The sequence below is a fragment of the Exserohilum turcica genome, assembly GCF_000359705.1.
Source record: "Exserohilum turcica Et28A unplaced genomic scaffold SETTUscaffold_3, whole genome shotgun sequence".
NCBI lineage: Eukaryota > Fungi > Ascomycota > Dothideomycetes > Pleosporales > Pleosporaceae > Exserohilum > Exserohilum turcicum.
The window spans coordinates 1,801,092-1,825,204 of record NW_007360136.1 but is presented as its reverse complement, the minus strand read 5'-3'; the positions used below and the strand labels follow the sequence as shown (position 1 = coordinate 1,825,204).

Here is a 24,113-nt window from a genome sequence, read left to right as displayed (position 1 = left end):
CGTTCTTGCATGTGAGGCGGCGCACGGACGTGATCGTATGGAAAGTAGAGAGATCTGGAAAATAGACAGATCATCAACCTTGCTCTTGGAAATCTGTCCCTTCGCCCGCGCCGAAATTCATTCGACAATGCTCGCCCCATGTTATGAACACCTCTCCTAGTGCTTCGCGTCCTGTTGCTCCTTGGCCCAACGCTTAAGTAGGTCCGCCTCGCAGCAATCCCGTCCGTCGACTCGAGCGCCTCGTCCCCCGCGCCACCGCGACCATGTCCGAATTCCACATGTACCATGACCCGGGCACGGCCGCTCCCAACCCCAACGGAGCTGGTATGCAAGACGAAACCAACAAATGGCGCCCGCCAGTCGCGGCAGGCCCTGCTGGCTACCAACAGCCTGGAAGCCCAGCGATGGCTCAGGCACCGAATCAATACGCAGGCACGCCCGCCCAGTACGGCACCCCAGTGCAGCAGGAGGGGTATTTCCCACACCAGGGCGCACCGCAGGCCCATCCTCAGTACCAAAGCGATGAAGATGTCAACAACTTGGCGGGGCAGATGGGCGCGGTCGGATTAGGCGGGGATCCAATGGCACAGCCTAAGCCCAAGAAGAAACACAGGCACGCATACCACAACCTCGAGGGCCCTGGAGGAAGTTCGCAGGCGTTCAATGGCATGCCTCAGAATGGTGCGCCTGCACAATTCGCGAACCAGAACTCGCCCCAAGTTGGCGGAGCGCAATGGATGGAGCCCCAGGTCACCCCCGCTATGAGTCAGTTTCCCGCACCAGTGAATCCCGTCTTCAGTCCTGGGGCTCAGGCTTCCCCCATGCAGTATGCGGCGAGGACGGCAGCGTCGCCACACCAACCCGGAGGAGCGGCTGTGGGATCGGCGCAGGGTCGTGTGGATCCCGAGCAGATACCCAGTGTGCCCAAGTCGCGAGATGCGCCAGCAAGATACTACCTGGAGCATGTGTACCCTACCATGGAGCACCACCTGCCCCCGCCGGCTACGGTTCCCTTTGTGGCATTTGACCAGGGCAATTCCTCCCCCAAATACGCACGCCTCACGCTGAACAACATCCCGCTCACTGCGCAAGCACTTGCTGCAACTTCTCTGCCATTGGGTATGATCATACAACCGCTGGCAGCTCAGCAAGAAGGCGAGCAACCCATACCGCTTCTGGACTTTGGAGAGACGGGTCCGCCAAGATGTGTAAGGTGTCGAGGGTACATCAATCCTTTTATGCAATTCAAGGCTGGTGGAAACAAGTTTGTGTGTAACCTGTGTACCTATCCAAACGACGTGCCCGGAGAATACTTTGCCCCTACAGATCATGCCGGCGTACGGATAGACAGACTTCAACGGCCTGAGCTTACCCTGGGCACGGTCGACTACATGGTACCAAAGGAATACTGGTCCAAGGAACCTGTTGGTCTACGCTGGCTGTTTTTGGTGGATGTCACTGCTGAGTCAGTGAATCGCGGCTTCTTGCACGGTTTCTGCGAGGGCATCTTGAGCGCGTTGTATGGCGAGTCAAGAGGCGAGACTGAAGAGACTGAAGCCACAAGCCGGCTGCCAAAGGGAGCCAAGGTCGGTATTGTGACGTATGACAAGGAGGTGCACTTTTACAACCTCAACCCCAACCTGAAGAGCGCTCAGATGCTGGTCATGTCTGACCTCGAGGACCCTTTTCTGCCATTCAGCGAAGGCTTGTTTGTCGACCCCGCGGAATCCAAGGGCACCATCACCTCGCTTCTCACAAGTCTGCCCACCATGTTCTCGGAAGTGAAGCATCCTGAGCCAGCCCTGTTACCTACCTTGAACACTGCACTACAGGCGCTGACAGCGACGGGTGGAAAGATTGTGTGTTCTCTCGCTGCACTTCCTACCTGGGGACCTGGTCGACTCATGCTCCGTGACGATAGCAATTTGCACAACACAGATGGCGAAAAGAAACTCCTTCAAACTGAGCATCCTGGTTTCAAGAAGATTGCTGATAAGATGGTCCAAAATGGTATCGGCATAGACTTCTTCCTTGCAGCACCTAGTGGAGGGTACCTTGATATCGCAACTATCGGTATGTGCAGCTATTGCAAGCTTTTGAGCACTGCTAACATGATTTTTGCTAGGCCATGTATCTGCTGCAACGGGTGGAGAAGTCTTCTACTACCCCAACTTCCACTCACCCAGGGATCTACTCAGGCTGTCAAAAGAGATTCAGCACACCGTCACGCGAGAAACCGGATATCAAGCGCTGATGAAGGTTCGATGCTCAAACGGTCTGCAGGTCTCTGCCTACCATGGCAACTTCTACCACCACACTTTCGGCGCCGACTTGGAGTTTGGCGTCATCGATTCCGACAAGGCTATTGGTGTCTTGTTTAGTTACGACGGCAAGCTAGACCCTAAGCTCGATGCTCACTTCCAGGCCGCACTGCTCTACACGGCTGCCAATGGTGAGCGGCGAGTACGATGCATCAATATCGTGGCTAGCGTGAGTCCAAACACGGGCGAATGCATGAAGTTTGTCGATCAGGATGCGGTGGTGAACATCATCGCCAAGGAAGCTGCTGCTCGTATGACTGAGAAGAACCTCAAGGAGATCAGGGGAGCTTTGACAGAGAAGACGGTTGATATACTTGCCGGCTACAGGAGGAACTTTACAGGCAACAATCCCCCTGGTCAACTCGTACTACCAGAGAACCTCAAGGAATTCAGCATGTACATCCTTGGCTTGATCAAATCGCGGGCATTCAAGGGAGGTAAGGAGCCCACAGACAGAAGGGTCCACGACATGCGAATGATCAAGTCAATGGGTCCCTTGGAGCTGTCACTGTACCTTTACCCACGGATCATTGCAATCCACAACCTCGACGCGGGCGATGGATTTGCAAATGACAAGGGCCACCTTGTCATGCCGGAGGGTACACGAGCATCGTTTTCCAAGGTCGAGGAAGGTGGCGCCTACATTGTCGATAACGGTCAAGTATGCCTGCTGTGGCTGCACGCGCAAGTGTCACCCAATTTGCTTGAGGACCTGTTTGGTGAGGGCAACAACAGCCTCAAGGCACTGGATCCGTTCCAATCTTCACTCCCGATTCTGGAGACTCATCTTAACGCGCAAGTACGAAATATCCTGCGGTACCTGGCAGCCACGCGCGGCTCCAAGGCTCTCACTATCCAGCTGGCGCGGCAGGGTCTCGACGGATCAGAGTACGAGTTTGCCCGCTTGCTTTACGAGGACCGAAACAACGAGGCGCAAAGCTATGTAGACTGGCTGGTGCATGTTCACAGGCACATACAATTAGAGGTACTTTGATCTTGCGGTAACCAGGCTGACCACCCCTGCTAACTCAAGCACAGCTCGCAGGACAGCGGAAGAGGGAAGACACCGATGTAGGGTCGACTTTTGTCGGGCTGCGAACACCCTACTGGGGCTAAAAGCGGTACTAAGCGTTGATGGGCGGGTATTGCATAGCGAGAGTGGGAGCGCGGCGTACGTGGCTGTATTGAGACATTGGCATCTATCTAATCATGGTTTTTCATTTCGCTGCCGGACCTACGTGCCGTTCACCCTGTGATGTTCCTGCAGAGCCGTCTCCAGACACGTCGACACGTGACCGTCGGAGAAACTAGCACGCCGATGTTAGCGCTGTCTCGCTTAGCTCCTCCACCCACTGGAGCAAAACAGCCTGACCGTTCGAACTTTCAGTCTCTCGCAACTAACCTCACAGCGAAAGTCAACATGCCTACCCGACTGACCAAGACTCGCAAGCACCGCGGCCGTACGTTGAACCACATTGCTCTCCACGAAAGCGACGCCATTGCCGACCTCGCTTCTCTCTTCGGCGCCGAATTGATGCAGACATGTTAATGTCATCGCCTTGGGAGAAGGGAGGGAAGGGATTCGGGTCGCTGGAATGGGGAACAAGCATCGAGGCAGGCGCCCAAGGCTAACTGGCATGTAGATGTTTCGGCCGGTCACGGACGTGTCGGAAAGCACAGGAAGCATCCCGGTGGTCGTGGTATGGCCGTAAGTTTTGTCTTGTCCTGGATACGCAAGTGCTGCAGCTAACATGGCATATAGGGTGGTCAACACCACCACCGCACCAACATTGACAAGTACCACCCCGGTTACTTCGGAAAGGTCGGTATGCGTTACTTCCACAAGATGCAGAACCTTTTCTGGAAGCCCGTGATCAGTAAGTCTAGTCCTATTCACGCAGCCGGGACCACGCAGGATTAACATGCCGCAGACCTGGACAAGCTCTGGTCGCTCATCCCCGCCGAGAAGCGTGACGAGTACCTCGCCAACAAGGGCGGAAACGCACCCGTTCTCAACCTCCTCGACTACGGCTACGCCAAGGTCCTCGGCAAGGGCCGTCTCCCCGCTGTCCCCATTGTTGTCCGCGCTCGCTACGTCAGCGCCGAGGCTGAGAAGAAGATCAAGGAGGCTGGCGGTGTCGTCCAGCTCGTCGCATAAACAGTTACAACACGATGTACATGATACGGCGTCTCGGATCACACAAAAGGATAGGGTCTCTCAGAGTCCGCAGTGCCTACGGGCTTGCGCAGACTTGCATTCAGCGTGGTGGCTGAGGAATGTTTCATAGATAATATGACCATTCCTGAATCAACCTTGGATACCCAGCGGTCCCTTTGAGGGAGCCTGCCAGCGTTCTGCGTGCTTGGGGCATGTGCCGTGAGTTTGCGCTTAAGTGATGTTGTAATGTTGTGATATAGAGCCAGTTTGATGCCGTGTTGATTCTAACCAAGCAGAAATGGTTGTGAAATTTCTTCACTACAGTGGAGGCTTGTTTTCGAGCATCGTACATTATGTCTGTACGTTGCTGTTGATACTTGATACCATCCTCGCTTATGCATTCGACTTTTCCTTTCCCAACACATGGAAGATGCTTGAGATTTGGAAACCTCTTTTCCATAAAATCAGCGCGTTGTTGAAGAAAGAAAAAACCCCCGTACTTTAGAATGGTAAGTAATAGATGCTTAATTTTGTTTTTAATGGTTTCGTGATTACATAGATTAGACAGTTATCAATTACATAACTACGTACATAGATGACATTCGACAATAACAATGAATGAAAAAGACTCAAAAAAACAAGGCACTATTTATCACACACTCACCCAGCAATGCTTCCTCTTCCTCTTCCTCTTCCTCTTCTCTTCCCTTGTCTTCTCTTCCACACTCAGATCCATCATCTTCTTCCCCTTCTTTCTTTAATCGTAATCGTAGTCCTAGTCCTAAACCTAGTCGTTGTTGTACTAGTAGTAATAGTACATAGTACATAGTAGTAACCTAGATTCGTATATATATATATATATATCCAATCTCCCCCTGCCTCCCGCTGCCGCTGCCGCCGCCGCCGCTGCCGCCCGTTTTTCCAACGATACAAATCATAATGAGATGAGATGACTGGCCATTCCATTGTGCATCCTTTTCATTTTTTTTCATTTTTTCTTTCTTTCTTTCTTTCTTTCTTTCTTCTTCTGTGCGTCCCGGCTTTCTCCGTGTGTTTTTCAATGTTATTGAATTCTGTCTGTAGTATTGATGGGAACAGTTTTTTTCTCTTCTTCTTCATTGGTATGTTTGGCCGAGTTGGGGGGATTGGCGGGTTGCTTGATACGGGATGAGTGATGTGTTTGCGGGTACGGGTGCGTTCTCGTTTTTTTTGGGGGGGCGAAAGACGGGGGGATGGATGGATGGATGGATGTAGTTTTAGGTAGGTTCGTAGTTATATTTTGGGAGTCTGGAGTTGTATGGATGTGTGAGTGAGTGAGTGGATGGGTAGGTGAATGTAGAGCGACTGAGCCATATTGTGTAATCCAGACAGACAGACAGACAGACAGACAGACAGACAGACAGACAGACAGACAGACAGACAGACAGACAGACAGATGTGGAGTTTAAATACCGCTGATATGGAGATGTGTCAATGAAGCAATAAGGTAAGTGCAAGTCAAGCCATTCTGGCCTTGGGCTCTTGGGGTAAGTATTCTGCAGCAGCGCTGATACTTCCATGTGTGTTGAGTGCGAATGCATGTGTATGTTTTCTCATTTCCTCCGCGGAGAAGATCTAGAAAGTGAGAGTGTTTGAATGTGTGCGTGAAGGAGAGAGCTTTCTTCAGCTATTTTCTCGCTGCGGGGTCGTATTTATTTCTGCATCTGCATCTTCTGGTGAAATGGTACTAGTAGAGCCGTAGTTCTCGCCATCAGTACGCGGGCGCATGGTATCCACAGCCGTGCTACTACTCTGCGCAGAGACTGCTTCGGCATTCGTATCTTCCGTTACGGAGGTCGAGGGCCGCGAGTGCGATAACGACGCGCGGCTGTGTGTAGTTGGGGCCTTGAAACTGCGCGGTAGCGTCAGGTTACTGGGCTGTGAGCGCAAGGGCGTTTGGCCTCTGTGGCGCGCCTCGTCGTTTGCTTCTTGGAGCGTCTGGAAATGGCGTTCTAGGGCGCCGCGGGGGGATTTGCTGCGGCGTGAGCTTGCTTCCGTCTACATTATCGATTGTCAGGATATTGCTACGGTGGAAAAGGGAATCTATGTTGATCAGACTTACAGGATTGGTACTTGTAAAGCCGCCTGGTAATTCGCCCAATGCGGGTCTGTGTCGCGACCCAGTGGCTTTGGACATGCTTTGACTGCGGTCTCGGTCTAGATCCAGCATCAATTCACGGATTTCCTGCGCCGTGTCTGAGTGGAGACGGAGATCTTCGAGGCGCGTTGTGCGGAGACGTTCGCTCAGGCTGGATCTGGATGACTCGGATCTCTGTTGCATTGATTGCGGTGGTTGAGAAGTGGCTCGTATTCTGGTTGCTGTCCGCTCCCGAGCGGGCTCGCGGGGTGCTGGGCTGGCATGGCTTGGACCGGGTATTGAAGGACTCAAAGTAGGAGACGACGATATGATACCCTCCGGTTCGCGCTGGATCGTATTCGAGAGCTGAACAGGTGGAGCCGCGTCGCCGTGATTTTCCCCGGCAGACGTCTCAACTCCGGATTTTGGTGTAGGCGTCTCAAGTTCTTGCTGACTGCTCTGTTGCATTGGTTGCAACTCGATGTTCTGCTTCTGTGCACCAGCATCATGCTGTTTATCTTCCTCATCTATTGCTATTACTTCGCCTCGAGTGCTTTCGTGGATTTTTCTTTGTTTGTCCTTGTACTTTCTCCAGCCCACCGGGTCAGAGCGCATTTTCCTGGTCAAGTACGCCATACCGAATTTCTTGGGCACAGCAGCTACATCGGCCGACTGCATTTCCGGGTCGACAGATCTCGCAGGTCCATCAGGGCTGGTAGCTCCAGTTCGGCAGGTAAGTGATTGACAGAGCTTGCCGGCGCCGCTTGTCTTTTTGTTCTTCGCTTCGTGATCGGCTTCTACGGGTACTGCCGCACTCAGGTCCTCCTCGCCCCTTATTATACCCACCGATCTAATCGTCGACTCTGACATTGGACTCATCATATCTCGCACTAATTTCCTCGCCTCGGGACCTAGGACTTGCAGAAAAGTGCGCTCAATGTCTGCCACAAGGATTTCCCGGTACGACTGTGCTGCCGGGCCGAGTAGTTGGAACTGGACCTGCGACCAAGAATCCGTACTACCCCTGAGCGTGGAATCTTTGTGCGCCGTGGAGCGCGAGTTTGTCAAGGCCAGCCTTGATGCGTCGGAGCGATACGAAGGCAGTTCGTCCCAGTAGCTTCGCCGTTGCTGTGTGTCAAGGCCGTACAAAGGGTGGGTAGGCGGCAACTCTACATCATCATAATCATCATCGTGTTCGGCACCCCCATCATCATTCCATCTCTTTTGCCCCTTTCCCGCTGGCGTGGATGGAGAATACTGTAGATCCCGCCTTGCGCTTCGGCTTGGGCCTCGGGACGGTACGGTACAAGAAGAAAAGGTAGTGGCAGTAGCGCAAGAATAAGAAATGGGTACAGGCGACAAGCGATGGTGATTCGCGACAGAGGGCTCTATGGGCGAGATTGCGCGGGTAGAGGGCCACACGGAGAATTTTGGAGGCGCGGCAGAGGGTGCAATAAGGCTGTGCGACGAGGGCGCGCGTGATGGCGGCGCAGGGGGTTGGGGGTGGGAGGTTGGTGGGGGGGAGGAGGAGGCAGAGGAAGAGGAGGGGTACGGGCCGGACGAGTATCGATTTTCAGCATAACTACAGTTGCGATAGAGTTCTCCGGGCTTACTGCGGGGAGCAGCAGCAGGCGTCAAGGGAAAAGCGTGGTCGGGGATGCGGCAATAATAATAATAGTAGTGGTAGTAGTGGTGGTCGTGGTGTGACGAAAACGTCATGCCGTTTTCGTCGAGCGCATCACCGGCGGCGAAACTGAAGACGTCTTGCAATGCTGTTCCCTTGGTCTGCCCATTTGGAATTAGCATGAATTTTATCGACTCAGTTATTCATTCCGCGCAAGCCTGAGTTTCTCAACTGTGCCCAAGCGAACTCACACTAGCAAAACGTCTTCCACTCGAGTACATGCCTTGCAACTCGTCCAGCTTCTTCTTCCGCATCAGCCCATTGTTTAAACTGTGCCACCCTGCATAGCTCGTCTTCTCCTCCTCTTGCGCTACCGCATCGTTCAAAGGCTCGATACTGTCGCTTCTCCTACAGCCCTTATTCCGGCCTCGGTGCCTGCGTTCGCCTTTTCTGATTTCCGTACCACTATCAAAGCACTCTTGGCTCCTGATATCATGCAAGTACAAACTCTCACTCTTGCCGTCTCCACTGGTTTGCGCAAAGTGTGTGCGGAGTGATGCGGCGAGCTCTTGTCGTGCTGATTCGCCTTTCCAACCCAAGCCTCCTCGCCCCACAGTGCCTGCTACCCTCTTTTTTAGGGTGATGCTGTTTTGGCGGATAACTGCGATGCGTTCCCTGAGTGAGCGGACATTGGTAGAAGCTTGTTCCGTTGACATTGTTTGAAGTAGAATGTAAAGCCTTGAGGGGTTAGGGTGGTGATGACCAGGTGTACAGGAGCATTGCTGAAAATAACACCGGATTGCGCGGAACTCTGAGGGCTGATTTGAACTATGAATAGAGTTTTAGGGTCCAAAATAAGGGCGTGGTAGGGTCATTGTTATGATGACACCTTGCATGGCGCAGTCACACAACCGGATTGGATTATGTTTTTTGCAAGTGTGGTGAGGCTGCCGTCGTCGTGGGGGGGCTGAGCAACAAGCATCCAATGGGCGAGCGGCATTGGCCTTGGATGTTAATTTGGTGGAGCTTCAAACATAAAGGGTTCCAAGTATCAAACCCCTACAGCCGTCAATCGCACTCAAACAATTCACAGCACGCACCATTCACAGGAATAGGATTGATTAGGGATCCACAGCACTACTCCTCTTTGTCTTTCAGACCCAGTAACTGCTGCAACACTATCTTTGCTTTTCCTGGCTCGACACTTCCATCCGGAGCCCGCGCCACCATTTGACCCACAAACCACATCGTCTTTTTCACTTGGCCCTTCTCGATGATGTCCTTGACCATTTTGGGGTTCTCCTCCAACAGCGTCTTTGCCAGTTTGACATACTCTTCTTGACTCAACGGCTGTAAGAGTAGGTTTTCCTGATGGACAATGTCTTGGATGCTGCGTGGGTCACCTTCGAACTTGATGGCAAGCAGACGCTTAGCTGACGGCGAAGTAATCTCTTTGCGGCGCACATATGAAATGATTTCCGCAAGATCCTTGTACGAGATACGCTCAGGATCCCAGGCCTCATCTTTGAACAGAGAGCCAAGCTCCATAAGAACCCTACACAGGAAATTAGTCCTAGCCAATAAAAAAAAGTAAAGGTTGAGCATACCAATTTCCTGCGATCTTACCCAGAGCTTGCGATGTAATATCCTCTTGCCGTTCATTGGCTTGGCGCACCAACTCGGCGACCACGTCCAAAAAGTACTCTAGACGTTCGCCATCACCGAATGAGAGAAGCGTGATGGCATCCTTCGTGGTCAGACCATAGTTTTGCACAAGCGTGTCAACATTGACATCGGGCAGCTTTGGCAAAGTATCCCTGAGGTATTGGACGAGATCCTAAAGTCGTCAGTAGTAGTCCAGACCAAATTGAAGCAGGAATTACATCTCCTATGATTATGGGTGCAATGTCGGGATCTGGCATGTACCGGTAATCAATTTCACCCTCCTTGCCTCTCAACCGCTTTGTTGTCTTGCTTCCCAGAGTCCACCCCCGGGTCTCGCCTTCAACCACACCCCCACTCTCTAGCAGTTCAATTTGACGGTCACGCTCTGCAATGATGGCATCTTCAACAGCCTTGACACTTGCTAGGTTCTTGATCTCGGTCCGTTGGCCCAAGCCAGTAACACCAGAGTATGAATGGCCAGATTCCGATGGTTCCCCATGACGCTGACGAACAGAAACATTGACATCAGCACGTAGACCACCGAGCTCCATACCGGTAGTACAAGCATTGACAGTTTTGAGTGTGTTTTGAATCTTGCGGACAACAACGGCGGCCACCACGGGATCATGGATTTCGGGGAGCGTGATGATTTCAATCAGGGGATGCGAGACACGGTTGAAGTCGAGCAGATAGGTCGAAGGTGGCTGCTGCACAGTTTTGGCCGTGTCCTGCTCCATTTGTATCTGCTTGATCCCAATGTCGAAAGGCTCTGACTGCGGGGCTGCGCCAGGAGGAAAGTCATGAGGGTAGATTGTGACTTTGCCGTTCTTTGCAAAGGGCTCGTAGTACTGTGTAATCTGATACCCAGACGGCTGGTCCTGGTAGAAGTAGTGTTTACGGTCGAAGCTACTCTTGGTCTGTATCTCGCATTGGAAGGCTATGGCCGCGCGCAAGGCGGGCAGAAGGGTTTCCTTCTGGAATTGAGGCTGCGTTCCTGGAAATGCGACATCAAATAGAGCAACGTGGGTATTCGGGGGGTCGCCAACAGATGTGGCAGCACCCGAGAAAAGTTTCCGTGCAGTGTTGAGTTCGGCGTGCACCTCAATGCCGACAGTCAATTCCCACTTCTCCAAGCGTGCATTGCTGGCTTTCTTAGAGGAGTCTGAAGAGGCGCCTTTTTCTTTCTTCTGTTGTTTTGCGGCGTCTTTCAAAAGCTTGCGAAAAGAGGTACCATCTTGAGACGATTTCTCGGTTTGGATGGATCGTGCCATGATCGTGACGGGGGAGTGCACACCCCCCAATGGAAGGATTTTAGCTCGGTATAGACATGACCGACATATGTATGGCTGTTTCGAGGCCGCAACGACAGTGTTGCGGGTGCTGCGAGCGAACATGATGTGAAGTCCGACAAGCTGCAGTTCCGCCGCCATGCACAGATGCGGGCGGCCCGTGCTCACTTCCGAGCCTCGACGTCAGTTCCCGTTGTCATCCAATCCAACGTCAGGGCATACCCTTTTGCGAACACCAAGAATTCTTACATTGTTTGATTCATTGCACTGTACTCAACATTTCAATATTCGAAGCAGCCGTGCCTCCTTCGTCCCAGGTCAACTTCCCAAACAATTTTGGAGCTTTCTCATGGGCCATTCAACAACGGGTCGTCGCCTTCTTCGTTGTTGCTGCTTGAAGTGCCCAAGATTAATCAGATTAAGATGAGGAGGGAATTGGATCGAGTCGCTGTGTGATGATTCTAGATACTCAGAGTCCGAGCTCTGAGAAGTGTCATGGATCTCTGCTGTAGGATTTGCTGGTGCCGTGTACATGGTGGTTGGAGCGTAGACGATGATGTAGCAGCTGATGATTGGTGGCAAGGCTGCTCACCAATTTTGGTATTAGGAGTGTTGGGATTATCAGCTTCTGCCATGCGTATCGGCTCGTCCGTTGAGTTTCCCGTAAATACGCGTAGTCCACCTCTTCAGACGGCTGCAGAGCCTCTCCCAAGCTTCTGGCTCTTTGGGCCTGTTCGAAGGGTGTTTGAATATGCCTGGATGTATGTACACTCCGGGCCACTGAGTGAAGTCTGCTTCTGATTGAAGGTTTGTGTCTGCAGAAAATCGAACACTGCGACTACTGCGAACACTCCCCATCCGGGCCACCATTTAGTCGTATTTAGCAAAGGCCAAGTTTCTTCTTGAGCTCGATGAGTATCTCACGGAATTTAGCCTGCTTCAACTTCCTCCTAGCCTTCGCCTTAGCCTTGGCTTTAGCGCGCTCTTCCTTGCGCCTTTTCCGCTTCTCAATTGCTCTCCTCCTTTCAGCCGGTTCTCGGGGGTCCTTTGGCCTGGGTCTATTGGATCGGCGTGCGCCCTGCGCAGGGGCTGGAACGGCGCAACAGGCTACAGCACCAGTTATCGTGCTCATAAAAAAAAGATGAGTCTTAGTTTGCTTCCATGGGACTCTGAATCTCCCCGCCCGGAAGCGTTTCAGCCTACGATCAAGTCTTTTTCGTGCTGCCGGCAGAGATGTCTTTCGGGATCCGAGTATACGCCAGGTCCTTTTCTGCGCCTTCTTTTTGTCTCAAAGGACTCAAAATCTCCCCGTCCTCAAGCGCCTCAACCTCCTCCCAAGTCTCTCTCGTGCTGAAAGCTCCGTACGTCTGGGATCAAGCACGCGCCACGTCCTCCTCTGCTCCTTCTTAACCTTCTTCTCGAATTTACGGAGCCGCTGACGCGCAACGTGTAGTCTCTCCTTCGCAGTCAGTGGGCGGCCTGTGTACGAGTGCGTCCTGGAGCTGTGTCCGACGTGGAAGATGGACTTGCGCTTTCCGATGGAGCGGGAGCGGACAGCACGTGGTGGTGGTGCAGTTTGCGTCTTTGTTTTTTGCGTTTGTCGGGCGGGAGAGTCAAACAGGGAGCTAAAGGGCATGTAACTACCTGGTGGGATGTTGGTGCATGAGTTTGCGGAGTGGGGAGTGGGGGAGTTGACGGTTGTGTGTGTTCAAGTACAGGGTCTGGAAGATGGAGGTGTTTATGTAGTGCGTGAGGGTGTTGAAGACCCTGTTTGAAGATACTGGTGTTCAATGATATGAGGTTAAGGGGGGTTTGAAGAAATAGGCAGGGTGGTATTTACTAGAAAATAATGGATGATCGAGAAGGTAATAGCTCAGCTTGCTCACGCCTGCCAATGTAAGACTACCCGGTGCCTTCCAAACATCCTGGAAACAGCTCCTGCGGTAGTGAGAGACTGAGAAGGCGCTACGTACTCATCTTGGACAAGCATGAGAGTCCCTGCAGTATGTTCGAACAATGTTTAACTCACGTGATTTCACACTCGAGCACTGCAGTGTATACCATTGAAAAAAAGGCTTATTAATGTGAAGAAATAAGAAACTAATACTTCAAGCTAAGGGTATGAAGCAAGCCAGTGGCTTGGTTCAAAGGACACTCAATCTCACTTTCTTTTTCAAAGCCCAACAAGCCTATAACAAAATATCAATTACTCTTATACAAGAAACCAAAGCAAAAGCCCTGTGCCTCTCTTCTCCCAAACTCTCAGATGATCATACAGTTTTCACCTAGTTTCCTCCACACATGACCTCAGCATCATCCCCCCTCTCACACTAATACGCAAACTTCCTCTCACCCATGATACCCCACAGCTCCTCAACAACAGCCTTCTGTTCGTGTTTCTCAGCCCTACGAACCGCAAAATACACGCGGCCCTCGAGATCGGGATTCCAGTCTCCAGGGTTCGCACTAGCCACAATACCTCCAGCCTCCTCGAGGATGATCCAGCCGGCGCAAACATCCCAGACCCAGACGCCACCCTCCCAAAACGCGTCGAGGATACCCTGGGCGACGTAGCAAAAGTCGAGGGCGGCGGAGCCGTTTGAGCGGATGGATTTGCACATTGCGCCGCCCTCGGCCTTGGAGGTGAGCAGAGCGTTGTGGACCGAGGTGCGGAGAGCCCAGTTTGGACCGGAGCGCTGGTTGCCCCATTCTACGGCGATGAGGCATGAGTTGAGCGAGGGCATTGGGGGCGAGACGTGCTGGACAGGGAGCTGGATTTTCAGACCTGTAGCCGTCTTGGTGAGGTAGGAGCCCTGACCCTTGATTGCGTGGTACAGATCGCCTCGAAATGGGTTGTAGACGACGCCGACGACGGACTTCTTGTCGAGGGTCAGGGCGAGGGAGATGGCGCAGTTGGGGACGCCCTTTGAGAAGTTGAGCGTGCCGTCAATGGGGTCGCATACAAAGGTGGGTGTGTCGGAGAGCTTAGTGCCATGCTTGAAGGTTTCCTCGCCGAGAAAGCCAAAGGAGGGATAGGCGATGCGCAGACGGGTTTCTACCATGTCTTCTACCTGCTTGTCGAACTCGGTGACAATGTCGGAAGTGTTGTTCTTGAATTGGGCGGCGGCAAGGACAGAGTGCTCGGCTTCCAGCATGATTCTGCCGCCGTCCAAGGCAATCTCGATGAGAAGATTGTGGATCTTCTTGAGGTCTCGTGCGGTCAAGCCATGCTTGGCTAGTACAGGCTCGAAATCTGGTGCCATTGATGGAAAGCCAGAACGGAACTCGTGGGCTGGCGAGGTGGATCCGGTGTGAATGGGGCTGCCACTAGGCGAGGAGTCTGTGGAGGACATGTTTTGAATTGAAGTAGTCGGTTGTGTTGGGACGCTGCTCGTGGATGTGTTTTTTGGTTGTGTAGCTAACTCTGAGGAGCTGGTTTGGACTTTCTCTATGCAGGCAAGATTGCCATTTATATTGGCCGTGATGTTGTTGCGATATTGTAACAATTTAGATTGACAAAAGGAAGCGTGTCGACACAGCGTTTGAACAATGCTCCGGTTTGGACAAGGACCAAGACTCGTGTGGCTGCAGCATGTGAAGACATTCGTTGCTTGCAGAAGAACGGCTAACATCCGATTCCCAGGTACTAGTGAAGCGAACGACATTGTGTGTCAAGGCATGATGGAGGTCATGTGCTTCATCATGTTCGCATTGTTGGACCATAGGAATACGCTGTGTCAAGGACCACCTGTTATCTCTGGAGATTTTTTAGGAGAAGCCCTAATGCTGTGCTGTTGAGTGATAGCGTGCGGAAGTGCGTGTCGAGGAAAAACCCTACAGGGCTATGCTCTGCCTCGGCTCTTAGCGTACCGGGAAACTCGGATATGGGCGGATAAGCGACTTGGGGCCACCAAATCAGACGTTGGCATCCGGGATGTACTCATGCTGGGGGATTATCGTACATATGCAGAATGGAATACTTGAGGGTTAGGTCTTAGGCAATGACACATGCTTTGGAATGGGGATAGAATAGGTATAGTGGTGCGGCTAGGAGGTGTTGCAGCGTATAGTAGACGATCTCCGCTGCACCTGCCGCATCCCAGACCACGTGCAGCTGCCCTTACCAGAACCAGCAACGCTGATCGCTGGCTCGACACCCCGCTACACCAGCACAGCGATAGAGGGATGGTCTCTAGAACCATTGCAGCACCCGGCACTGTAACCACACAGCCGACATACATGACTCGACACACTATAGGTTACTGGCATACCGGGTCTCCATCGACGTCATAGGCATCTAGTCCATCAATCCCTTGAGATTGGTTACCACCAGAGCCACCACCACTCGAAGAAGAACCAACAATACCAAGCAATAAGGGGAAGAAAAAAAAGATGCCACAGTGCAAATCCCAGCCCAAAGAGCGCTATGCTCGCCAACGTGCCATGCGACAAGGCCGCCGCGCCCTCGCCTCCATGACGGCAAGCACATCGCACCCACAGCCGCAATGCGCCTTATTCAGCAAACTCCCCGCCGAACTGCGTTTCCAAATCTACCAGCTGGTCCTCAGCCAGCGTGCAGACCTGACACAGCCCGTAGACCAGTATGCTCTCTACCCCATGTACTGGCCCGGCCATACACACCATACGCATATCGACACGAGGCTGCTGCGCACATGCCGGCTCGTCTACTGCGAGGCCCACGCCATTCCCATGCGCAGCTACACGCACCACGTCGGGAACAGCATGAGGCCATGGCTGCCGCACGGCGCAATCAAATGGCTGTACCACATGAGCACGCAGCAGGGCGCCCACCCGTACCATTTGCACAGCCGCTTCATGGACCTGCAGCCATGCAACTTTTGGCGCTTCCTGCAGCCCCATCTCTGCTGGCGCAGAATCACCTGGACGGTCCATGTACCCTTCGAACGCGACTTTCCCGACATGCAAGAACACTCTTGTTTTATGGGCTTCCTGGCGCAGCTGGTGCTGCCCGCAACCTGCCATGAGGTCAATCTGGAGCTGGAACTGAAAGTGCAGTCCATGCCATCCGTCACGCAGCTCTTTGATGAGTGTAGGACACTGAAGCTGAAAAGGGCAGATGGAACGGCCTTGGAGGTGGATCAGGCGTCTTCGGTGAGGTATACATGGAAGAAGGTCAGACTGGTGCAGTCGGAGTCGGGGTCGGGGTCGAGCACACCAACACTCGACATTGGTACGAGGTTTCATAGCCAAAGGTTGTGTTGGAGGGACGACATTCCGAGAAAAGTGTGCACGAGCTATGACTTTTTGGACTGTTTGAGCATTCGAGCCGGACCGGGTGAAATCGACGAAATCCAACCTCTCCTATAGTGGCTGTTGGGCTGTCCTCACCGACGCGTTGCTGGCAGTGTCAAAGTAACATGTATATTAGAGTTGCCCACAAACTATCACGTAGTCATAAGCCCTAAGCCAAAGCCAGTTGCCGTCCTTTTAGTGCATTTTGCTCACACTTGCTGTCCCCCGTCCTTGGCATGTCCAGTGCATCATTAGCCATGTCTTCGCGCCGTACCGCTCCGCCCGCTGCATGAATGCATACCCCTGCTCAGATGGGCCAGGTTTGCAGGCCCCAATCCTTGTCATGCCCTTCATCATCTTGTGCACCACTGGAAATCCGCCTCACCCCCTAATTCAAAAAAAAAGAGAAACATGCCGGGAATGGGGAAACGCTCATAGAAAAGAAAACTGCAAGACAGCCGACTAACCCCTTTGAAGGGGCTGGCGCAAGACTGCAGACGGGATCGCTGCGAGTGACCGTCGCTGCTGGCATGCTTTGTCGTGAGAATGCTGTACGAAGGCCGCATGACACTTCAGCCCAGCACCCTCGGTCCGTTCGTCTTGCTCTTCTTCTGAACACCCCGGGGTATGAACATGGCGGGAGACGAGATGACAGCCGGAGTGCTGCTCGTGCCGGCCTTGTCCTTGTTGTCCTTGTTCTTGTTGTTCTTGTTCTTGCCCTGCTGCTTGTGCTTGTCGTCGCGCTTGGTGATGGGCTTGACTTCGGACGTGGCTCGCTTGATGAGGACTGGGTGGCTGCCAATGTACTTGCCCTGCATCTCCTTGGCGGCTCGGAAGTAGTCGTCCGTGTCGGCAAAGCTCACGAAGCCGTAGCTCTTGCTCTTGGTCGACTTTTTGTCGCGGACGACGCGCGCCTTGGACAGCGACGGGTACTTTGCAAAGGCTTTGAGGAGCGAGTCGTCGGTCACTTCGCCCGCAAGGTTTCCAATAAAGAGTCGGGGGTGGAGCGGATTCCACTCGAGGAGCGTCTCGTCCTCCCACTGCTTTCCGCCTCCTTCGCGCACGACAGTCTTGCGCTTTCCGTCGGCAGTAGGAGCTGCCTCTGTCTCCTGGGCGGCTGCCGCTTCTGGGCGGACAGTCACGCTCGGGTTGCCTCCCTTCCTTGCATTGGCGTCGGCAGCATTGTAGGCGCTGTTCCACTCGGCGATTCGAGCCTCTTCCTCGGGGTCATATGCGGAGCCAAATCCGCGGTTCGCCGAGGGGGCGGCAGAGTATGAGGCAGCAGGTGCAGCCGTGGCATAGGCTGGGTACGAGTAATTGTTGTAAGCATTGCTGGTCGGGTAAGCAGGTGCTTGGTATGGAGCGCTCACTGTTGGTTGCGAGAAGGCTGCGGGGGTGGGTGGTGCTTGTGGAGGGGCATGAGCAGCAACGGAGCGCGGGGTGAAGGCGGCAAACATGGCCGGGTTGCTCTGGCCGCGCGCAGCCGTGTTGTTGGGCCTTGAGGGGGGCGCCGAGTAGGTGGTGGGAGGAGGCCGCGCCGGGAGCGAGTGGTGCGGCTGCATGATGGCGGTGTCGCAACTGCACGTCAGTTCAGATTAACCCGAGCAAAGTGGTGACTTAACCAGCTACAGGGCGGGCGCGGGTGGGCGGCGCGATGGGGGTAGACTGGTGATGGGGTGGAAGTGGTGGATGCGGTGGATGCGGTGGATGTGGCGGCTGGGCGTGGCAGAAAAAAACGTGACTGGGCGGCGCGGCGGAGCGCGGCGCAGATGGCGAGCGAGGAACGCGGTATGGCGGGGATTAATGCCGCAGTCTGTGTGCGAGAGAGGGCGAGGCGCAGGCACAGGCACAGGCACAGGCGCAGGTGCAGAGCGAGGGGCCGGCGTAGACGCGGATCAGGTCCGGTGGTTGAAACGAGAACAGAGACGGCGGGCAGGGTGGGATGGCGGGCCGGTGCAATTTGCAATTAGCTGGGCGTGCATGCGTGGGATGGCGGGTCGATGGCGACGTTGTGCTGTTATTATTATTACGACGATTTGCCTGGGCCTGCGCGAGCACCTCCGAACTCTCCGGCAAGCGCGTCACGTGCCCGCGGCATGTCGGCAACCCACGACGACGACGACGACGACGACGACGACGCCGTGGGTAAACACAACACCACGCCATGCCATGCATCGTCCGTCCACTGCCACTATGCATTCCTGCGCGCACGCAAATTAGTCCGCCGCCCGCCGTGGCCATTCCGCCGCATCGCACGCGGTCGTCGAGTTCCGGTGTCGACGCCCAGGCTCCTCACGCACCTGGTACACACAGATGCCTGCCGGCTGCCCCTCGCTCCCCCGTGTGCTCGTCGCGTCATGCTGTGTCAAGGCTGAGTTGGAGGGGCTGGCGGCGCTGAGTAACGCAATCAGCCGCATTGCGCGCAATTGCAATTGTGCCGGCTGCCATTCCATGCCATCAGGCCCATACACACACACGCACACTGACAGGCGCCCGCCCAATTGCCCCGATGCGTGCACGCCCGCTGCTTGCTAATCATCACAGCGTTTGTCCACCACCCACACACACACGCCGCCGTACCACGCACAGTTGACAAAAGCCGCTTGCAAGGCGTTGGCCTGGCTGCCCTTTACCGCCGCGGCCGAAGCCATGGTCCCAGTCGCCGTCCTAGTCGCCGTCCCAGGCCCTCGCCGTCATGCTGCTGGTGCTGGTGGGACGTGCAGCCATTGATGCAATCAGTTGGCTGCCCCGCTTGTTTCCAAAGTCTTTCCGGCGACTACATTATCCCAGAGACCCCCACCACGCTTCCTCTCCTCTTCCTCTTGACCACCACCACCTCCCAAGCCCCCCTCAAGCCCTCAATTGCCCTCGAGTGTTGTACGCCCGGTCGCTGCAACCCCGCCCCCACTACACCAAACCCCCCGCCTTCACCACAACACCAACCATGTCTGAGGCTGTCGGAGACTTCGGCCTGATCGGCTTGGCCGTACGTATATGCTCCCTCCCGCCCACATGCAATCCCCTCGCATCGCCGTGTCGCCGCCCGCGCGTAAATTGACGCATGCTGACATTCATTCTTCGCAGGTCATGGGTCAGAACTTGATCCTCAACGCGTAAGTCGTAGCCATGGCCATCTGTCCCATCGTCCTCGTGCTAACAAGACCCCAGGGCTGACCACGGCTTCACTGTACGCAACCCCCCCCCCATGCTCGTGACAAATTGGATTGCATCGAGAGGAGACTAACTTGTGCATAGGTCGTCGCTTTCAACCGAACGTAGGCGCTTCGACCCCATTTGCCCAACATCACATACTGACCAGCAGCCAGCGTCTCCAAGGTTGACCGTTTCCTCAACGATGGTACGTCTGCCACGCCAGACGCCCGCCACTAGAGCTGACACGCTAAAATAGAGGCCAAGGGCAAGTCGATTGTCGGCGCCCACTCCATCCAGGAGTTCGTCTCCAAGCTCAAGAAGCCCCGCCGCATGATGATGCTCGTCATGGCCGGAAAGCCCGTCGATGACTTCATCGAGCTGCTCCTCGAGGGTGGTGCCGAGGAGGGCGACATCATCATCGACGGTGGTAACTCGCACTACCCCGACACAAACCGCCGCACCAACTACCTCAAGGCAAAGGGCATCCGATTCGTCGGAACCGGTGTCTCTGGAGGAGAGGAGGGCGCCCGCTACGGCCCCAGCATCATGCCCGGTGGTAACGAGGAGGCCTGGCCCTACATCAAGGTACGACGAGCCTGCAATCACTCGACCAGACACATCTAACAACCCGCCCAGGACGTCCTCCAGTCCATCTCCGCAAAGTCCGACGGCGAGGCCTGCTGCCAATGGGTCGGCGACGAGGGTGCCGGTCACTACGTAAAGATGGTGCACAACGGTATCGAGTACGGTGACATGCAGTTGATCTGCGAGGTAAGACGAAATGGCCAAAACTAAGCGGGCACAGAAATTGACGACAACAGGCCTACGACATTATGAAGCGCGGTCTCGGCATGAAGAACAAGGAGATTGGTGATGTGTTCGCCGAGTGGAACAAGGGCGTCCTCGACTCATTCCTGATTGAGATTACTCGCGACATCATGTACAAGAACGACGACGATGGCGTTGCCATTGTTGAGAAGATTCTTGACTCTGCTGGCCAGAAGGGTACCGGAAAGTGGACCGCCATCAACGCTCTCGACCTCGGTATGCCCGTCACGCTCATCGGAGAGGCCGTTTTCGCTCGCTGCCTGAGTTCGCTCAAGCAGGAGCGTGGCCGCGCTGCCAGCCTTTTGGACGGCCCCACTCCCAGCTTCTCGGGCGACCGCAAGGCTTTCATCGACAACCTCGAGCAGGCCCTCTACGCCTCCAAGATCATCTCGTACGCCCAGGGTTTCATGCTGATCCAGAACGTGAGTGGGCTGGGCTCTACGGCAGGAACAGCGCTAACTTGGACATAGGCCGCCAAGGAGTACAAGTGGAAGCTGAACAAGCCCGAAATCGCCCTCATGTGGCGTGGTGGCTGCATTATCCGATCCGTCTTCTTGAAGGAGATCACCAAGGCGTAAGCCCCAGTGAGCCTGTAGTTGCCAGTACAGCATACTGATTTTTCCAGCTACCGCCAAAACCCCGAGCTCGAGAACTTGCTCTTCGACGACTTCTTCAGCAAGGCTATCCACAAGGCTCAGTCCGGATGGAGAGAGTAAGTGGTTTGCCCGCGAATACGGTGTATAGCGCTAACCGCATCGTAGCGTCGTCTCCAAGGGTGCCCTCTGGGGTATCCCCACTCCCGCTTTCAGCACCGCGCTCAGCTTCTACGACGGATACCGCACCAAGGACCTCCCTGCCAACCTGCTGCAGGCGCAGCGTGACTACTTTGGTGCCCACACCTTCAGGATCAAGCCCGAGTTCGCCAACGAGACATACAAGGAGGGCCAGGACATTCACGTCAACTGGACCGGAAGGGGTGGAAACATCTCTGCCTCGGTATGTTCCCATGTGCCGCGTCAAAGTGCAAAAACTAACGTGTTCGGCAGACATACAATGCTTAAGCGTACAGATATCCACGGCTTGTATTGCAAAAGCACAGCATTGCCCGGACTTACATTTGAAAAAGAACAAATGTGCGGAGCAAGATAGCTTAAATCTAGAATGAATAATGATTCACATGTCGCGCGTCCATCTGTGCTTGAACGTATGTACGAGGGTGTCTTGGCCTCGAATACTCGTACTCGTACTCGTACTCGTACTCATGCTCATGCTCGTACTCATGCTCATGCTCATGCTCATAGCGTGACCGAAGCGCTAGCTGCAAGTAGCATCGTTCCAAGACCCCTGGAAAACAACCCCGCTATCCAGCAGAGCATACATACGGCTACGTAGTCTGATTGCCATGCTGCCAACCAAAATTATTTCCTGCGCGAGACAGGAGCCCGTCGCAAACCATCCAGCAGCTGGTCGCCGGCGTGATTGGTGCAGCAGCAAGCGCGCCGGAGCAAGCCTTGGCATAGCGAGCGCGGAAAGTTGCCCTGCCCAACACACAACAACACACTGCATCCGTCCTGAGCTTCCCGAGCTCTCCACACGCCCGCGCTTCACCTCTGTTTGGTTGCGCGCGCGCCCTGATTTTTTGTTTCTTTCATTCCTTTGCATTGTATATTCACTGCCTGTATGACTCTCCGGCGTTAGGTCTTTGGCGAGTGTATCCGGGCAACAATACCCCTTCCGCTACCTGTGCCTTGCAAAGCGCTGGTAAAGAGAGAGAGAGAGAGAGAGAGAGAGAGACAGAGAGAGACAGAGAGACAGCGACAAACCTCTGGTTCGCAATGGCCGATAGCAAGCGCAACAGCGTTGCAGGCAAGGTTGCGACTCCAAACCTCAAGGCCGGCGCCGGATCAAACAAGGATGTCATTGATGCCGACTCGAACCTGTACAAGGCTGTGGGATCGCGGTAAGTCCAGCTCGCTCCGTTCAATGCTAAGCTCGAATAACAAATGCCGGAAGAAGCTGACAAACAACAGCATCAGGATAACATGCGCCCCTGGCAAAAACGTCCTCGAGGGCACCCTCTTCACTGCCTGCAACATTACCCACGCCATAGCCATCAACACCGCGCCTGCTCCTCCGAACCCCGCCTCTGCTCTCAGCCAGCCCGGTGACTACCACATTATCTCTTTTGCACACATCGAGTCTTTTGAGATTCTCGGATCAGGAGAGCGGGCGCCAGAGTCGACGGCGGGTTTTGACGGCGCTCTTCCCAGTATCTCCAAGGTGGATCTAGCCGCGCTGCAGGCTCGTGAAGATCAGACGATCCGCGAAATGAAGAAGAAGGATGCGCAGAAGGGCAAGGGTGTTAGCCCAGAAGCACAGGAGCTATTCGATGCGATATCCAGGACGTAAGTTGCAATGAAATACCCACAAGCGTATAGAGCCGAGGCTGACCAGCACAAAAAGGCTGCCAACCCGTTGGGCCGATACTCAGATTGTAGTTAGTGACTCTGTTCTGATTCAATCGCCCTATACACTCGACAGCATCCGAGCACCTGCCGATAAGGCGCAGGCCGAGAAGCATGTGCGCAAGATTGTCGAGCACTACTACCAGCGCAAGAAGGGTCCGCAAGCAGGAGGAACAACCCGTGCCCCAGTTGCTGTACCCAATGCTCCGCGAAAAGGGGGTTAACTGGGCTACCGCTTAAATCTTGGGCAACTACTCGGCTCGCTGTAAACTATTTTCTCGACGCAGACATGATATTGCAAATGTTGACAGAGAAAGAAACCATCTCTTTTCTACATGCGCATTAATGCCGTCGGGAGAGGAAGAAACAGGAAGAAGGAAGAAAACGCCTCCAGACAATAATGTGTGGGGGCGCATGTAATGTAACTAGTATGGGAAAGAAGAAAAAGTCTCTCATTCTGCATCTACGCACCAAGCGCAGAAAGAGGACTCTTTCTCTTTCTCTTTGCAGACAATTTTAAATGATTATTCAACTCGCACTCCTCTTTTCGTTCGGGCTGATGATGTATGTGTTGAGAATGGTTGTTTGTGGCTAAGTAGACTAGTAGTCCTGGAACAAAAGGAAGAAGAAGACAAAAAAAACAGTTACTTGACGTGTGAGAATGGAAAAAAGGGAGCCATAAGTATAAGTAATATTTCTTTTTTTCTTCTTCTTAGCGGCGTATGGTAACATTGTACAAGAACGCAGCAAGATAACGCGTGGAACCTCTGTATCCTCATTTCCTATGTATATCCTATATATATATATATATATATACCATGTATATATGCGCTGCAGTACTGAGTCGAATGCCGTATCAACTCGGCTGTTTACATGTCTTGCACTACATACATACATACATACATATATATATATATGCAGTCTACTACTAAACACTATTATATAAAACGCTTGAACGTCTATTATCTCTCTGACCAAAAAGTCCTTCCTCTCCTCCTCCATTGTTGCATTGTTCTTTTTATCGGTATACGCTATGTATCAAGGGCGCTATTATACTGTATTCTTGGATACTTTTATATATAACGTATGTGGCAAGCGAGCGCCGCAGGCAAGCGAGCGCCGCACCCCACCAAACCTGCGCACCTCTATAAGCCTGTAGTTCCACCACAATATAGTTGTTTTACTACATATTAACATTAATAGATTAAGCAGTACCTAGA

The 24,113-nt window shown here is 53.7% G+C and overlaps 10 protein-coding genes across 10 annotated transcripts; 5 read left to right on the top strand and 5 right to left on the bottom strand.

Moving 5' to 3' along the window:
- Nucleotides 1-106: 106 nt before the first annotated feature.
- SETTUDRAFT_137356 (uncharacterized protein) lies at nucleotides 107-3,521 on the top strand. Its single transcript, XM_008029344.1, has 3 exons — nucleotides 107-2,073; nucleotides 2,126-3,306; nucleotides 3,360-3,521. The coding sequence occupies exons 1-3, from the start codon at nucleotides 264-266 to the stop codon at nucleotides 3,435-3,437; spliced, it is 3,069 nt and encodes a 1,022-aa protein (XP_008027535.1). The 5' UTR covers nucleotides 107-263; the 3' UTR covers nucleotides 3,438-3,521.
- Nucleotides 3,522-3,741: 220 nt separating this feature from the next.
- On the top strand, nucleotides 3,742-4,479 carry SETTUDRAFT_91821 (uncharacterized protein; the record flags this gene model as incomplete). The annotated part of the gene is made up of 4 exons (XM_008029343.1): nucleotides 3,742-3,781; nucleotides 3,965-4,029; nucleotides 4,084-4,198; nucleotides 4,253-4,479. The coding sequence occupies 4 exons, from the start codon at nucleotides 3,742-3,744 to the stop codon at nucleotides 4,477-4,479; spliced, it is 447 nt and encodes a 148-aa protein (XP_008027534.1).
- Nucleotides 4,480-5,757: 1,278 nt separating this feature from the next.
- On the bottom strand, nucleotides 5,758-9,005 carry SETTUDRAFT_179601 (uncharacterized protein). The gene is made up of 3 exons (XM_008029342.1): nucleotides 8,471-9,005; nucleotides 6,581-8,380; nucleotides 5,758-6,516 (listed from the first exon to the last, which is right to left on the bottom strand). The coding sequence occupies exons 1-3, from the start codon at nucleotides 8,933-8,935 to the stop codon at nucleotides 6,142-6,144; spliced, it is 2,640 nt and encodes an 879-aa protein (XP_008027533.1). The 5' UTR covers nucleotides 8,936-9,005; the 3' UTR covers nucleotides 5,758-6,141.
- A 351-nt stretch (nucleotides 9,006-9,356) lies between these two features.
- Nucleotides 9,357-11,373, bottom strand: SETTUDRAFT_172009 (uncharacterized protein; the record flags this gene model as incomplete). Its single annotated transcript, XM_008029341.1, has 4 exons — nucleotides 9,357-9,774; nucleotides 9,827-10,056; nucleotides 10,103-11,264; nucleotides 11,342-11,373. 4 exons carry the CDS (start codon nucleotides 11,371-11,373, stop codon nucleotides 9,357-9,359), a joined length of 1,842 nt encoding a protein of 613 aa, XP_008027532.1.
- Nucleotides 11,374-12,053: 680 nt separating this feature from the next.
- On the bottom strand, nucleotides 12,054-12,809 carry SETTUDRAFT_32275 (uncharacterized protein; the record flags this gene model as incomplete). The annotated part of the gene is made up of 2 exons (XM_008028825.1): nucleotides 12,054-12,280; nucleotides 12,539-12,809. 2 exons carry the CDS (start codon nucleotides 12,807-12,809, stop codon nucleotides 12,054-12,056), a joined length of 498 nt encoding a protein of 165 aa, XP_008027016.1.
- A 582-nt stretch (nucleotides 12,810-13,391) lies between these two features.
- SETTUDRAFT_163781 (uncharacterized protein) lies at nucleotides 13,392-14,970 on the bottom strand. Its single transcript, XM_008029340.1, has one exon. It carries the CDS (start codon nucleotides 14,524-14,526, stop codon nucleotides 13,504-13,506), a length of 1,023 nt encoding a protein of 340 aa, XP_008027531.1. The 5' UTR covers nucleotides 14,527-14,970; the 3' UTR covers nucleotides 13,392-13,503.
- Nucleotides 14,971-15,646: 676 nt separating this feature from the next.
- Nucleotides 15,647-16,522, top strand: SETTUDRAFT_20560 (uncharacterized protein; the record flags this gene model as incomplete). Its single annotated transcript, XM_008028717.1, has 1 exon — nucleotides 15,647-16,522. One exon carries the CDS (start codon nucleotides 15,647-15,649, stop codon nucleotides 16,520-16,522), a length of 876 nt encoding a protein of 291 aa, XP_008026908.1.
- A 497-nt stretch (nucleotides 16,523-17,019) lies between these two features.
- SETTUDRAFT_20559 (uncharacterized protein) lies at nucleotides 17,020-18,009 on the bottom strand (the record flags this gene model as incomplete). The annotated part of the gene is made up of 1 exon (XM_008028716.1): nucleotides 17,020-18,009. The coding sequence occupies one exon, from the start codon at nucleotides 18,007-18,009 to the stop codon at nucleotides 17,020-17,022; it is 990 nt and encodes a 329-aa protein (XP_008026907.1).
- Nucleotides 18,010-19,299: 1,290 nt separating this feature from the next.
- SETTUDRAFT_163780 (uncharacterized protein) lies at nucleotides 19,300-21,614 on the top strand. Its single transcript, XM_008029339.1, has 12 exons — nucleotides 19,300-19,433; nucleotides 19,532-19,560; nucleotides 19,616-19,634; nucleotides 19,703-19,722; nucleotides 19,774-19,805; nucleotides 19,857-20,185; nucleotides 20,237-20,371; nucleotides 20,422-20,850; nucleotides 20,899-21,002; nucleotides 21,054-21,140; nucleotides 21,190-21,424; nucleotides 21,475-21,614. The coding sequence occupies exons 1-12, from the start codon at nucleotides 19,392-19,394 to the stop codon at nucleotides 21,487-21,489; spliced, it is 1,476 nt and encodes a 491-aa protein (XP_008027530.1). The 5' UTR covers nucleotides 19,300-19,391; the 3' UTR covers nucleotides 21,490-21,614.
- A 389-nt stretch (nucleotides 21,615-22,003) lies between these two features.
- SETTUDRAFT_137340 (uncharacterized protein) lies at nucleotides 22,004-23,430 on the top strand. Its single transcript, XM_008029338.1, has 3 exons — nucleotides 22,004-22,388; nucleotides 22,459-22,833; nucleotides 22,892-23,430. The coding sequence occupies exons 1-3, from the start codon at nucleotides 22,264-22,266 to the stop codon at nucleotides 23,115-23,117; spliced, it is 726 nt and encodes a 241-aa protein (XP_008027529.1). The 5' UTR covers nucleotides 22,004-22,263; the 3' UTR covers nucleotides 23,118-23,430.
- The last annotated feature ends 683 nt before the right edge of the window (nucleotides 23,431-24,113 follow it).

Coding starts and splice junctions, on each gene's coding strand:
- SETTUDRAFT_137356 (XM_008029344.1), top strand. CDS start 264: ATGTCCGAATTCCACATGTACCATGACCCGGGCACGGCCGCTCCCAAC. Junction 2,074..2,125: donor CCTTGATATCGCAACTATCG/GTATGTGCAGCT, acceptor GATTTTTGCTAG/GCCATGTATCTGCTGCAACG. Junction 3,307..3,359: donor ACAGGCACATACAATTAGAG/GTACTTTGATCT, acceptor ACTCAAGCACAG/CTCGCAGGACAGCGGAAGAG.
- SETTUDRAFT_179601 (XM_008029342.1), bottom strand. CDS start 8,935: ATGTCAACGGAACAAGCTTCTACCAATGTCCGCTCACTCAGGGAACGC. Junction 8,381..8,470: donor GTGGAAGACGTTTTGCTAGT/GTGAGTTCGCTT, acceptor CCAAATGGGCAG/ACCAAGGGAACAGCATTGCA. Junction 6,517..6,580: donor GCTTTACAAGTACCAATCCT/GTAAGTCTGATC, acceptor TCGATAATGTAG/ACGGAAGCAAGCTCACGCCG.
- SETTUDRAFT_163781 (XM_008029340.1), bottom strand. CDS start 14,526: ATGTCCTCCACAGACTCCTCGCCTAGTGGCAGCCCCATTCACACCGGA.
- SETTUDRAFT_163780 (XM_008029339.1), top strand. CDS start 19,392: ATGTCTGAGGCTGTCGGAGACTTCGGCCTGATCGGCTTGGCC. Junction 19,806..19,856: donor TGACCGTTTCCTCAACGATG/GTACGTCTGCCA, acceptor ACGCTAAAATAG/AGGCCAAGGGCAAGTCGATT. Junction 20,372..20,421: donor ACATGCAGTTGATCTGCGAG/GTAAGACGAAAT, acceptor TGACGACAACAG/GCCTACGACATTATGAAGCG.
- SETTUDRAFT_137340 (XM_008029338.1), top strand. CDS start 22,264: ATGGCCGATAGCAAGCGCAACAGCGTTGCAGGCAAGGTTGCGACTCCA. Junction 22,389..22,458: donor TACAAGGCTGTGGGATCGCG/GTAAGTCCAGCT, acceptor GACAAACAACAG/CATCAGGATAACATGCGCCC. Junction 22,834..22,891: donor TTCGATGCGATATCCAGGAC/GTAAGTTGCAAT, acceptor CAGCACAAAAAG/GCTGCCAACCCGTTGGGCCG.